Source organism: Natator depressus, chromosome 11, assembly GCF_965152275.1.
Source record: "Natator depressus isolate rNatDep1 chromosome 11, rNatDep2.hap1, whole genome shotgun sequence".
Taxonomy (NCBI): domain Eukaryota; kingdom Metazoa; phylum Chordata; order Testudines; family Cheloniidae; genus Natator; species Natator depressus.
Window position 1 is genome coordinate 40,352,014 of NC_134244.1, and position 14,593 is coordinate 40,366,606.

Sequence of the window (14,593 nt, forward strand, 5' to 3'; positions counted from 1 at the left end):
ACACTCTGTCTTTTCTCTTCTAATGTATCCTCATTATATTTTGAAACAGGAATATTCTAAGCTGAACTACTTAGATATTCTCGTTAGGGCTACAATCAGTGTTCCTGCTGCAGCTGAAAACATTAAGCTCACAAATGAAGGTGCTCAAGTGAGTTTTCAAGATTTCTTTAACATCGTTTGTACATGTGAAGTTTCCTGAGTATATAATATGTATTACTCCTGGGGGACTTCTGCACCACTGTGCAAGTGCAGATTAATGTCCCCTGGAGATTTCTCTTTCCCTGCAGAATAATTGATTTATGTGCCCTCCCAGGCAGTGGTCCCAAGTGGGTATGTCAGGAGCTGCAAATCACTGCCTCAGGGGGCAGGACTTGGCATGCTTGCAAGACACTGTCCCTCTTGCCCACTACCCTGGTGCTGGGGAGAGGCAGGGTTGGGGATGCCCTGGCTGGTGGCGCCTAGTCTGTGCAGGGCTCCAGCTGCTAGTCTGGATGGGGACAGGACTTCCTCTTCCCCTGCCTTCAGGAAGCTCTGCACACTCTCCCCTTTCACTCACCACTTCCTCCCCTCATTGCTCCAAAGCTGGGGTCAGAGGGGTCACTGTCTGGGGAGCTGCCCCGCTCCCTGGATCCTGACACCCACCCCACCAAGCCCCACACACTGATTTACAGTGATGGCTAGAGTCTAGGATTGTGCGGGATGGGAGGGTCCCAGAGCATTGGCTCCAATCTGAGGCTGGAAGTCTGCACAGCAGCAAAACAGCCCCACAGCCTGAGCCTCCAGTTGGCTGGCACAGGTCAGCTGTGGGTTTTTCTTTGCCGAGTAGACATACCCTTAAAGTCTTCTGTGTCTGACGTATATGGAAATATTAGTAATGCCATCTGCTCTGTAGAGCCATAGATATGCCTAGTAAGGAATCTATTTGTCAAAAAACATTTCCTGGATCTTGTTTGGTGTCTGTATTATTACAGACATACTTGCTGACAGCTATTGTGAAATAAATAATTGAAAATGGCATAATTATAGTATGTTGTTTTGGCAGAATTTTAAAATATTGCAGAGAATTTCCTTAGGAGTAATGGATCACATATTGTATAAAGTGAACATTCTAATCCAGAAGCTTCTGTCATCACCTTTGGTTCCATAGATCTTTCTGTTCCTTAGCAAGAGGCATTCTGTATGATAGGGCAGTGAACACGGTAGGTTGTACACAGTCATTTTTAGCTAGATTTGGTCACCTTTCCAGCCTCCCAAGCTGTGGAAAGCCATGGGTCCTGGCTTTGCAGGAGGCTGACTTACCTGTAGAAAAGGTTTTTCTACTGCAAAAGCTGATCAGTAAGGAGAAAATATGCATATTAGGGTTCTCTGCCTCCCATGCTGCAGTATTTCTAATTCTGTGGGATGCTGAATGGATCACCCAGTAGAAATTAATCCAGTTATATGCTGTGTGGGTTGTGAGGAGGAATAACAATTCCAGGTCAGTCTTCTGGACTAGATACTTCTTTGGAGGAAAAAAAAAAAATTACTGAAGATCTGGGAGATTGTTATTTTGTGTTGCATTGGCAGAGATGGAATCAGAGCCCCATTGTGCTGTGTGACATTCAAGAACTTAATAAAATGAGAGTCCCTGCTTTGCGTTGGGCAGGTTTATTTTTTAACATCTTTCCCCAACCTCATCCACAAAAAAAATTATAATTCAGGAAGGATTCTGGTGAATGTTTAGTTTAACCCAGTACTTCCCCATAGGCTCTTTTCTCATACTCTCCTGGCTGTCTTTGGCATGGAGCTTTCAGCTAGGGAACAGTTCAGTACTTCTGGGCTGTAGGCCCTACATGTGTTTGAGCTTCTATTCGTCTGGAAGAATTCACTGGCACATCTAACCTGAGTATGTCCCATGGAATCGCCACCCTCATTCTCAAGAGCCAGGCACAGTCAGCTGCTGCTCTTGAAAACTGGGTGGTAAAAAATGCTTCAAGTAGGTATTTAAGAATTGTAGGAGACATAATGTCCTCTTCAGACTAGTGACTAGCCTCCATAGCTGAGAAAGCTCAAGGCACTACTGTAGAAGTGAATTTTGGTTTACAATTAGGAACCTGTTAAACTTTGCATCCCCCTTACTTAAAACTTTTCCCCTCCCTTAGGTGCGAGTTACTGTCTTTCCTGCAAAGACAGTAGCACTTTATACAGGAGTGCCTTTGTGGATCATCTTGGTGGCTATTCTTGCTGGAATACTGATGCTCGCACTGTTGGTGTTTTTACTATGGAAGGTGAGTTATTTTACAAATCACTCTTATCTTTTCAGGTACAAGTCAACATATGAAATAAGGTAGAAAACTAGTTAAGCAACTCCAAAAATGCATTTCAAAATATTGCTATTGGGATGCTGTCTACTTAATCATTAAACAAGTTTCATTTCATGCTACTAGTAAAAACCTTACTGAAAATTAATTTTAAAATCAAGGTGTTTTTTTTATTATTTCTCATCTTGGAAAATGACCAGTGAAGTTGTATTTTTGCTTTGTAGAAAAATTAATAGTAATAATTTCACTTTCTGCAACATTTGGCTGAAAAAAATGCATGGAAATGTTTGTTTAAAATGTTTATTGGCATTTTTGAAATACTTCTGGAACCATTTCTATTTGTTAGCTATTGTACACAAACTTTTATAAATCCTAATTTTGGGGATATGTTAACTTTTTATATTGTAAAATGTTATTTAACTTGACTGGTATGTGAATTAGATCTGATTGGGGTTTACAGTTCAAACCACTTCAAATTGTCAAAATGCATGTATCACAAATTACTACTAGCTACAGTACTTGGAACAGTAATGCTTCTTGTTCTGATAAAAGATTATTTGGATACATTCTTGTGGCTTGAGAATATTATGAGGATACTAGATGCCTATTAATACCCCAGACAGAATGCATTGTTACTTTATGTACAATGTGTTGAGAAGCTGCTAATGCAGTATCTTAAAACCTACTTTCTCCTTTTAAATTAATACAAGATTAAAGCTTTGTTTATAAAGTCAAAAACATAACTGTTTGGCCGCCTTCTTTCATTCTTGCTGGTTTGGTTCTTAGGCTTAGTATCCCAGTTGCAGATCACCTAAGAATTCTGCTTCCTTACAGAGCCACCATTGTCAGGGGAAACCAGTAGTGGGGCAGGAATCCTAGTTTTAAGTGGAAGAATACAATCCTCTTATTCCTGATTCCCACCCACACTCCAAAATTCCTAACTCATTCTTGTTGCTAAGGAAGCAAATGCCTGGATTAGGAAAATCCCTTCAGTCCTTGGTACCACCTGGTGCTCCCACTATGTCTTCAGAAGAGACCCTGAGGAACTTCACTTGAAAATTTCCTTCTTTGAACAGCTGCTATTCTTTGCTGACCATAAAGGGTGCTCTTGTTCAGAGTTTGTAAGGTGCCCTTGCATTCCCTTTTGATTGTCCTGTTATGCTTTCTTCCAGTGGGTACATCAGCCTCTGTTGCAAAGTAACAGCACATAACTGCCAAAAAAATTTGCTTCTGATTAAATTTTTAATAACTCACTTGAAGTGCTACTTTTTGACTACTAAGGATTATGAGATCAGATTAACATTGCACACGTGTGGTTTGTATTCAGCAGTTGTTAGTCTTTCAATATAAAATAGATCTAGAGCTATATGTATTTTATACTGAAAGGAGAATTAAAACTGCTTATGAAGCTTAGACTTTTCTCTAGTAAATAGAATATAATATGCCTACCTCACCACAAGGGCAAAAATGATAAATTAAGTAATTTTTTATGTAAAAGCAACAAGAACTTTCAGCCATTGTGGGGAAGGACAGTAGGGTCCTGAAGAAAATAAGTGACCATCTCAAAGCAAACGAGACACACATGACCCTTTTGTGTTTCTACCATTTGAGCATTGTAAGGGTGTCTTAAAATGTGTGAAAATGGTGGTATTCCTTCTCTTACCTGGTGTATTCTTTACTGGGAGCCAATCCATAAACTCTTGGGTCTCAAATAATATCCTGTTGCTCTGTAGTACTAATGTTAGTTGTTAATACTTAATCTGTATTTTTACAATACCTTGTTTTAGATATTTTAAAATGCTCGCTAAACAATTGGCTAAGATTTGTGACTCTGCCTGCTGTTGACATCAATGTGCCCTAGGATTCTGACAGATTAGTTTTAAATTAGAACATGGTGTAACACATTCTCTCTTGCCTAGAGGTGGTGGTTTTGGGGGTTTTTGGGCTCTGCATAGAGGGGACATGATTATCCTGGGAAGCGTTTTGAAATACCTTTTTCCATTCTCACCTATGTTCACAATTAATGCTCTTGTGAAAGGGATGGGATGGTAAGAATTACTGTCCATTCCATTTGATTGTCTTGTGAATTGGCTTTAAAATGGTTTAATAGGCTGTCACTTTTTTCCTCAACATACCAATCCATAAAATTGACTAAATACCTTGCTTCCTTGTAGTGTGGTTTCTTCAAGAGAAGTAAGAAAAATCATTATGATGCCACATATCACAAGGCTGAGATCCATACTCAGCCATCTGATAAAGAGAGGCTTACTTCTGATGCATAGTATTGATCTACTTCTGTAATTGGTAATTGATCAATATTTTTTAATTTCTAGCTGTGGGACATGCTATGGTTGTGGTGGCTAACAATGGGAAGCTTGCTGCTGGGTTTCAAAATATCAATATCTGCTTCTTACTGTTTATAATCACTTTTTTCAGTGCATGAGAGAGACAGGCTCTTACATATTACTTTCAATGCTTTTTGTCTGTTTCAACAAAAAATCTTAACCGCTACAGTGGAATTTTACACACTGAAATAACTTATCTAGCATTTGTATATTAAGTATTTTAAATTTTCAAACTTTACACATGGTAACCACAGAGTAAAGTTTTAAGATGTAAAATAAAGTTTACCTGGTTTTCTGTTAGTGTTTCCTGATATTTGGATGTTACATGAATTGCTTTATTAACCTCTTATGCATGCTAAAAGCCTTGTGCTGCTCCTGATGAAAAGGCATTTCTTTATAATTATTTTTAATTGCTGTGGAAACTGATAAAGGTTTAATCATTTTTGGTTGCTTCTTAAGAAATTCTAAAATATACTCTGCTGTGATCAGAGCACATGCTTTCTTCTCCTGAAAACTGCCAAATGTTTTATACTTTTAGTAAATTTTGCTCAGAATAGGAAATCATAAATGTGGTGTGTGTATATCTATCTAAACTGATGATACTGGGGGATCTAACTAAAATCTGTCAACACTGTGCACACAATGAAAGGGTAAATAATAGAGATGAGCTTAAACCAAACCTCTGAACAGCCCCAGAATTTGGAAAACTATATACCTGAATACTGGTTTCAACTTTCTCCTACCATTTATCGTCTTTTAAAGACACTTTTCAGTATTACATAAATTCAGTGGTCTACTGCAAACTTGTAAGAAATATTGCTCTTTAAGTATTCTGCTCAGAAAGCTTTTGTAGTAAACTCTCTCTACTCTGTGTCTGCATATCACTTCATTTCTAAGGCCCTGATCCTGAAAAGCCATTCTCATACACTTGACCTCAGTGGGACTATTCACTGTGCAAAGTTAAGTGTGTGCATATATAACTGTGGAAGACCAGGGCCTCCATGGTCAACTGTTCATCCCAGCTTTTCTTCAGTCAGTTTTTAATGGAGAACATCTCCTACTCTGACCCTGCACTCTTGCACCCTTTTTACTAATCAAATGCAATGCATCCCTTGACTCAGTTTGAGTCTACAGATGAATGAACAAAATAAATTGTACCTATAATCAAATATTGGCTTAACAAATAACTATATTCACAAGGTTGTTTGGTAAGTCTTAGCTTTTGAGCGCCTGAGACCCTAATATAATGCCTACTGAAGTTAGTGGGAGTTTTTCAATGGGAACTGGATTATACCCAGGTTCAGGAAAGTACTGTATGCATACACTTAACTTTAAGAATGTATTTAAATGCTTTCTGGACTAGGAATTATCACAATTTCAGATTAACTGCACCTGTATTCTTGAGGTCACTCACTTAAAGGTTTGTGCGCACAGCCCTTCTGACCATGGGTTACAAGGCTTCTCAGTTCCCTCTACACTTTGATATTCTGAGCGAGACTGCATAGACAGGCTAGCATCTGCAGTTCAGTAGCACACAGCTCTTCCTAAGCCAATGCATTTATTAAGGTGAAAGCATTACAGAAAAAACAATAAAAAGCTCCATGTATGCTAAAAAGTTTATCAGAGGTCAAAACCCACAACTGGATTTTCCATGGTTTACAAATTCATAAGAACCCAGGCTGAGCAGTTCAGCTGTTTGTTTATGCATTTTGGGCTTGGGATCTCATCTCTGGAACAGGTAATCCACAGAAAATGCCCATAACTTTAAAAGGCCAAGAGTTTGTATTACCAAAGGTAGGGGAATTCACATTAACCTCTCCCCCAGGTCAGGGGTTCTCAGACTTTGGTATTGGTGACCCCTTTCACATAGCAAGCCTCTGAGTGCAACCCCCCTTAAATATATAAAAGGGTGTTTTTAATGTATAACACCATTATAAATGCTAGAGGCAAAGCAGGGTTCATGGGTGGATGCTGACAGCTCATGACCCCCCCATGTAATAACCTCCTGACCCCCAGTTTGAGAAGCCCTGCCCTAAGTATTCCCCAGAAAATGCACTTCACGTCCCAGAAGTCCATTCTTGTGTGGCACATTTTCCATATAGTCCTTTGATCTCCCAGGCCTCACATCACATCTCGTTCCTGACCCACAACAATACACAAACTTTGCATTTAATACAACTGCCTCCAAAGATACTTACTTAATTTGATAAGGATTTTTCAAGGAACTGCCATATTTATCACAGGGATGCTTTCCTGAACTGGGACTTTAATCTTGCAATGCAAAGGCCTAGTCTACAGTTACAAAGTAGCTGTGTTGCTCAAGTCTGTGGAAAAACTGCTCTATGTGACAGTTAGATTTAATTAACTACCAGTGTAGATACAGCTAGGTCAATGAAAAATTCTTCCATCTAATTACCTACCATTCAGAGAGGTGGATTAACTACAATGGAAAAAAATCCTTGTCGCTGCAGGAAGCAACTCTGCTGCAGTGCGATGGTGGCACAGCAGCAGCACTGTAGCATAGACACACCCACACTCTCATGAGCACTCCTACAGATGTCAACAGGAATTAATGCTATAGGACTGTGCATCTAAAATTAGCCTTACAAAATTAATGGAAGGAATTTGTTTTACACTCTTTAATTGTTGGATTGTGTAGTTTGCTCTCACCTGCTGCTGATAGTTGTACTTTAAAGACTGTCATAGTTTCACATCTGTAGACCACATGCATTTTAAAAAAAAAAAAACTTTTCAGTTACCTTGTCTGTCACTTCTTAGAGAAGCTATTTCTTTTGTACTAATGCAAGCAAAGAATTCTAGACTTTTATGCTTACAGTACTTTGACTGTAATTTAATCCTAAACTGTTCCCTTTCCCAGTGTGGATTCTTCCAGCGCTCCAGGTACGATGACAGTGTCCCCCGATACCATGCTGTAAGAATTCGGAAAGAGGAGCGACAGACCAAAGATGGGGAACATAAAGAGAATCTTGAGAAAAAACAATGGATTACAAAATGGAATGAAAATGAAAGCTACTCCTAGGGAAAATTTCCCCCCTCAATTCCCAATTCAGACAATTTTAATATTTCTTCATTAATGGAATACTGATGGACTCAGACCTACATACAATATGGAACTATATTTTTGATTGTAGATATTTTTACTCATATTGAAGCTTTTGTTTTGCACAACTAAATTTAAGATTGCTTGACTGATTTAGCTGCATTATTTAAACTTCCAGATAGTCAGAGACAAGAGGCAAACTTGCATTTATAAAATGGTGCATTGAACTGAGCATTCTATGAAATATGCACATTAGTTTGTAATGATGCCACAAAAGGTCCTTTTCTGCATTCCTTGGACATCAATGGATGTGCAAGGAATGCAGGATCTGGTTCCAGATATATTCTGGAAACTTCCATCACAATATACACACTGTAGCCTTGACACACTTTATGCAAATAGAATTTGGGGAATCTGTGAATGTGCTATTCTTGTCATAAGACTCTGCAGCTATGGTAGTTAGGGCTTAACCTAAAGTGTCTTAAATTAAATGTGCAATAGGTCATGTTGCTATGTTTCTCACACCAAATATACACAGGTTTAAAAAAAGGCTTGAATATTAGTTGTATGTTTTTGTATATATTTTTGTATTTATTTTTTTTTTATCAGCAACCATTTGTCTTTGACTAATTAGGCCAAAGACTTAACTGAACTTTAAAACTGGTATGGATGTTCTTAAATAGGATATGAAAGTCCAGTTAGACATGAAACTTTCACTGCATTTAAAGAGTTCCTGAAGAGTGCCAGTGCTTTTTTAAAATGCAAATTTCAATCACTGACACATCCTTGAAATATAAACATTCATTCCAGGGGTTTGTGGGGGCATTTTTTCTTATTTCTGTTTATGCAGCAGGATTTAGGAAAGATGTGGACAAACTGGAGAGAGTCCAGAGGAAAGCAACAAAAATGATAAAATGTTTAGAAAACCTGGCCTATGAGGAACAGGTGTACTAAAAAACCAACAGGGCGTGTATTTAATTTTGAGAAAAGAAGACTGAGGGGGGAAACCTGATACTAGGTCTTCAAATACCTTAAGCTGTTATAAAGAGAACAATGATTAAATTATTCTCTGTCCTCGCAAGACAAGGAACAATGGGCTTAATCACAGCAAGGAAGATTGAGGTTAGATATTAGGAAAGAAAAAAAAAAACACTTTCTAATTATAAGGGTAGTTAAGCTCTGGAATAAGCTTCCAAGTGAGGCTGTGAAATCCCCTCAGTGGGGGATTTTAAGAACACCTGTCAGGCATGGTCTAGGTTTTACTTGGTCCTGCCTCAGGGCAGAGGACTGGACTTGACTTCTCGAGGCCCCCTGCAGCCCTTCATTTCTGTGACTAATTATGTTCCTGTAACATAATGTATGTGTTAATTGAGAATATTTTAAATTTTCTTTTGTACATCCAACATGTATAGGTTTTTCTATTTAATTTTTATACTTAATACAAAAAGTGAGGTGCTTCTGGAACAATTTTCCAGCTCTGTAAGGATTTCATGTTTAGAGAAAGGTGTGTCTACTACTGAAAATGTTATATAGCACTTGAAAGAAAACAAGCTCCTATCTGTCCTTAACAATGGCTCTGCACTGATCCCTTTTGAGACTACTGAGTGATGTCCTAAATATAGCTAAATGTTAATTGTAAGAATAGTGCCACAATGTTGCTGCTCAGTAACCTAATTGTTGTAACATAACAGAGCTATTTAAAGAGTTTATTGGTTTTTTTTAACTTACATTCTAAAATGTTGGTACTATTTAAATTCAGATTTCTTATTCCATATGAAAAATACTAATGACCTGTGTGAATAATTTTTTTTGCATAGGCATGAGAATTATGCAAAGACTTGTTAAAGTATTTTCTTTACAAGCTGCTAGCTTTACCCTCCCCCAGAAGTCTACTGTTTTAATGCAGACTGCTGGGGTGACTGAAGCAAGCAAGACTGGTCACCAATTGTGTGGATGGGTTTGGTTTTGTACTACTATTCATTTCTTTCCTTCAGTCAGGCTTTTTGAAGCTTTGTTTCTTTAAAAATGTTATTTTAGAAGCTGCATTCTTTTGCTTCAAGGTTAACAGGTCCCATGTGTAATTTTCCTCCTTCCTCCCATCATATACTTCCAAAATTACATTGTGACCCCTGTTCTGCAACATGTGTGTACATAGCTGTTTACGGCATATTGTCAGTCTGTCTCCCTAATGAGAGGTACAGCAGTGTTTAAAATCCCAGCTCCTTTGCCGAGTGGCTCAAAACCCCAAGAAACTGAGCTCATCACTTGCAAAGAAATGGGAATTTTGAGACTGTTGCAGCCCTAGTTAAAATAAAACATATGGTTAGGTATGTGGCACCCTCTTTTTATAAAGAGCAAAATAAAAAAATGTCTTGGCAGCGTTAAATTTAGGACTATTGAAAATAATCTCAAGTCATGTCACTGGTATACTATCCTCTCAAACAACTAATAATGCTAAATCATTCCAGGATTAGAAATTACCTGTGGATATTTGTATAAAAGTGTGAAATATTTTTTAATTAAAATACATATTGCCTTGATATTACTGGTATATTTCTTACAGGACAAGTTTCTTTTATCAGACTGAATTGTTGAATTATGTAACATAAAATAAGCATTAGCAACTGAGTTTCTGTAAGTGGTGCTTAGATTTCACAGCTCACTAATTTGTTATAACTAAAGCCAGCCTGCTCTATATGTAATTTTCAGCATGAATTAAAGCAAGAAATATACATGATGATGAACCATTTAATTTGTTACTAGTCTACTTAAAAATCACTGGGTTATATATAAAAAAGGGGAAGGATTTACATGCTACATTTAGGTGTTAATGCCAAATCCTACTGGCCTCACCCCTGCAGGTAGTCTGATGCAGAGGCCTTGTTTACATGAGACAGTTGCACTTTGACTTTCTGCAGCCCAGAATCACTCTCAGTTCTGTGGCACATGGGCTGTCACAGCAGTTTGCAGAAGTGGATAGTCCTTGCCTCCTTGCACAGCTACTGCCTCCATTGGAGCAGTCAGTGGCAGTTCGCTTTGCTCCCAACCATATCTTTGCTAACTAAGATTTTTTTAGGGCAGTAACTGAGCACCTTTTAATATTCTCCTCCTCCTCCCCATGCAACCTATGCAGAGTAGAAGTCAGTCAATTTACTTGCCAATTCTGTAGCACAGAATCTCTAATTTAAAGTGTTTGGCACAGATCATGACTTCCTATAGTTGCAAGAGACTACAGCTGGGCTTTCTATAGGAACCCTCTCAGTAGAAACAATAGGTTTCACTTTTTCTCTCTTCTTAGAAATCCAGTACTAGTCTTTATCATAAGATAGCTACAGGCGTACATAGATACACACAATTTCAAATTCCTTTTTATGAACAACACTCCAAAGATAAACCATTACAGCACAGCAGTTAATGCACCCTATCTAGGCTAATATCACTAGATATTTTCCTTTAAAATAAAGAATATAACAAAGTACATATTTATAAAACCTTACAAAATAAATACAGGGATAGGGATGGGGACTTCTGACAATTGGAGATTTTCTGCTTTCACATAGGCTCACCCTGGGTATTATACTGACGATTAAACATTTAGTTGTACTACATAATCGGTTATTTCAGCATCCTCATTACTGAGCACATACAACTTCAAGAAAGAAAAAACAACCACGCACCATAGCTATTGTAGCCATTAGGCTCATACAGTGTCTTTGGTTCAATGATGTAATGCAGTGGTCCCCAACCTTTCTTGTGGGAATAGCACATTGCTATTCCCAGAAGACTGTGGCGGGCGCCAGGCACCTTGCCGCCAAGGAATGGCAATGCTTCCCTGTGGCATTTCGGTGGAAGCGTGTTCTGCGGGTGCACAAAAATGTCCCAGTGGGTGCCATGGCGCCCGTGGGCACTGCATTAGGGACCCCTGATGTAATACAACTCAGACATTTGGCCTCCAGTCTGCAATTCCCCTTTTAGGGGACCCATTGCTTTCTGTAAAAAAACTGTATTGGGATCCAACCCCCAGGTTGAGCCCGGCAGCCCTATCTGATGGTGCTCAGACTGACTGACACTTTTGTACCCCTGACAGCACTCACTACTGAGTGGCCAGCAGTTTCTACCTTTAACTAAGGGGGGAATGTGTATACATGCAGGAATGTCTGCCTTTAATGAAGCCTTTGCCAGTACCAAAACAGCTACTGAGCAAGGTTAACTTCCGGCACTCCCTATCGTGTGCTGAAATAGCAACTACTTCTTTACAGTCACTTACGGCCAGGGGTAGTCAATAGGCAGACCACAGGCCAAATCCGGACTGCCAGATGCTTTTGAACAACTTTTTTTTCCTTTTAATTATTTTCTCTGGACCTTGACAAAAAATAATTGGACTACTCCTGCTCAAGGCTCTGTACAGCCACGTTACCAGTGAATGTTTGTCTATCACCTCAAGAACAAGTAGAAACAGCAGTTGTGATTAAAGCCATAGGTGTTTCTTGCTGAACACCATGAAAGAAGAAAAAGAAAAGGGGGGTACACCAGCTTCAGGTAAATTGGTAATGAGAGGACTAAAACTGTATGGCAGAGCACAGAAGTAGCACTCTACATCCAAGGCAGCTTTCGCAGGCTCTTCAAAAGACAAGTGATGTCCTCCCTCCTTGCAATCAGCTGACCCTGGCACAGCCAGGTCTTGGGGCTAAGTTGGAAAGGTGTTTTGAAATATTCTCCAGAGTGATGCAACTCCAATGCAGAAAATCCAATAGTGGACTTTAAGCATCTCTTGAAGAGAGTCCAAGGATGAGGACTCCATGTTGGTCCCCAGGCAGGGTCCTCTACAAGACAGGAAAAAAAGCCAAAAGAGCCAGGTGGGAGTGGAAGAGATATAAAAAGGCTAAGAGAGTGTCATCCTTGAACACAGTCTCCACCTCTTCTGCTGAGGTAGGAGATAGTTCTGATCCAGACCTTAAAAGGAAACTGGTGGGGAGGGGTGAAGAACAGGAAAGGTTTTTGCCACCAACTCATTTGTTACACTGTGCAAGAATATGGCATCCACTATGAAAATACAGCCTGATAAGGTGGTATTAGATGACAAATGTTTGCCTTGGACAGCAGTCACCTGCGCCTTCCCTTCAAACAGGTAATCAGATAAGTGAGAATGCCCTGACAAGGGAAAATAGGTACAGACACACACACACACTGAAGAAGGTTCTTTGATTTTCCTGCAGGAGACTAGCATCAGTTTGACACCAAATCCAGTTGGTCATGGGAGTGTGTGGACAGACTGTACTTGACACTGGCCTCTCCACACCTGCTGCCAGAGGTTCTGAGGGTTGGCTGGGTTGCCTGCTGCATCTTTGAGTCCATCTGGAGGGAACCACTTCCCAATCCTGTCAACATACATGCCCTGATACAGGTATAGAACAAATGATTCTACCAGCATCTTCCTTCCTCAGCACATTGGAGGACCACAAGAGAATCATCCTTGGCAGGTACATGACCACCCTGGAGATGCAGGATTAGATTGGGAAAGAGGTGCCAGGCTGCTACAGCGAGATTGTCAACTATCACTCCCTGGTGGACACCTGCCATGACCAGCAACCTGATGATATGGGCTCCTTCACCATTGTTAGTGGTATGACTAAGCCTTCTCCAGCTCTACTAGTTGGACAACATATCCTGATCCAAGATCCTGTGGGCTCACTTCTCCAATATCTAGGTTCCTCCCTAGGGTTAAGGTCCCAAACCATGGTTAGGGCTGGGGCCAGTACATCGCTCCAGGCTAGGGTTTAGGGCCAGAACTCCAGGAAAAGGTTAGGGTTGGTGATGGTGGGTGGCTCCTAGAGCCAGATTAGGATTTGGGGTGGAAAGCGACTCTGACCTAGGATTACAGCTCCGATTCATAGGGGACTGTGGGTTGAGGATGGTCAGGTTCCTCAGGACAGGATTAGGGTTGGGGCTGGTAAGAGGCCGCAGGCTAGGCCTACAGTGGGGGAGATTATGTGGCCCTGAGCTATTGTTACCATTAGTGCCAGTAGCCAGCCCTGAGTTATAGTTCAGGTAAGGCTATGGTTGGGCACTTGAGGCTAGGCTTATGGTTTAGGGCTGGTAGGCAGCTACAGGTTAGGGATTGAAGCTGGTAGCAGATTATAGGGGGACCTCACCTAGGATTAGTGACAGTAGGTTGCCCCAAGCTAGGGTTATGGTTTGGTCTGGAAGGGGCTCTGGCCTAGGATTAGCGATTGGGAAGAGAGGGGAATAGGATAGTGTTAAGGATGGGGATGGAATGTATCCCCAGACAAAGGTTCACTTAGGGCCAGCAGGTGGTCACGTTAAGGTTAGCTGGTGGCCCTAGGTTAGAGTTAATTTTGGTCTTGGTAGGAGGCCATGGGCTACGGTTGAGATTAGCTGATGGGAGACATAATAGTATACTTATGTATATGGGTAATGTCTAGGAACTTAAACAATGGTACTTTCAGGAGTGAGAGAGGTCTATATATGTGGAGAAAGAAAAAGCAGGAATGTTGCCTTGTTTTTTCTCTTCCTTGAGCAGTAAGAACGTGGTGTCAGAACAGAAGTGAGCCCTGCAGATACATGAAATAAAAAACTAAGAATATTACAAATCAACCAAAAAAAGTCATCTTACCAGATCCTGTCCAAGAAAATGGAGCACATGGCTGCCCGTGTCCAACAGCATCTGCATGTCAGCAACAGCTGAAGAAGTCAAGTAAAAATCTTAGCTGCCCTCCCACAGATTCTAACCTGCCCCCCCCCCCCCCCCAAGTGTTATAGTTATCTTTTCAGATAATAAAATCTGGAGAAACAACTGTGCAAAATAGCTGACTCATGCAATTATTACTCCTGGGGGAATTATGCACTACTGTGCATGCACATAATTA

At 40.1% G+C, this 14,593-nt stretch overlaps 1 protein-coding gene and 1 long non-coding RNA gene across 7 annotated transcripts in view; one reads left to right on the plus strand and one right to left on the minus strand.

Moving 5' to 3' along the window:
- The window catches only part of ITGA6 (integrin subunit alpha 6), a 62,961-nt gene extending 52,523 nt beyond the window's left edge, over positions 1-10,438 (plus strand). For 3 of the 6 annotated variants that reach the window (XM_074967592.1, XM_074967596.1, XM_074967597.1), the window contains 4 exons: positions 50-148; positions 2,142-2,267; positions 4,475-4,604; positions 7,524-7,663. In XM_074967592.1, coding sequence (XP_074823693.1) covers positions 50-148; positions 2,142-2,267; positions 4,475-4,582 — 333 coding nt within the window. In that variant the 3' untranslated portion in view covers positions 4,583-4,604; positions 7,524-7,663. Of the gene's footprint in view, positions 1-49; positions 149-2,141; positions 2,268-4,474; positions 4,605-7,523 lie in introns of all 6 variants that reach the window. The other 3 variants (XM_074967591.1, XM_074967594.1, XM_074967595.1) reach the window with 1 other exon arrangement.
- The window catches only part of LOC141995982 (uncharacterized), a 33,457-nt gene that overhangs the window by 10,861 nt on the left and 8,003 nt on the right, over positions 1-14,593 (minus strand). Inside the window, exon 2 of the long non-coding RNA XR_012641453.1 lies at positions 14,341-14,408. This is a non-coding gene — a long non-coding RNA (uncharacterized LOC141995982). The remainder of the gene's footprint in view (positions 1-14,340; positions 14,409-14,593) is intronic.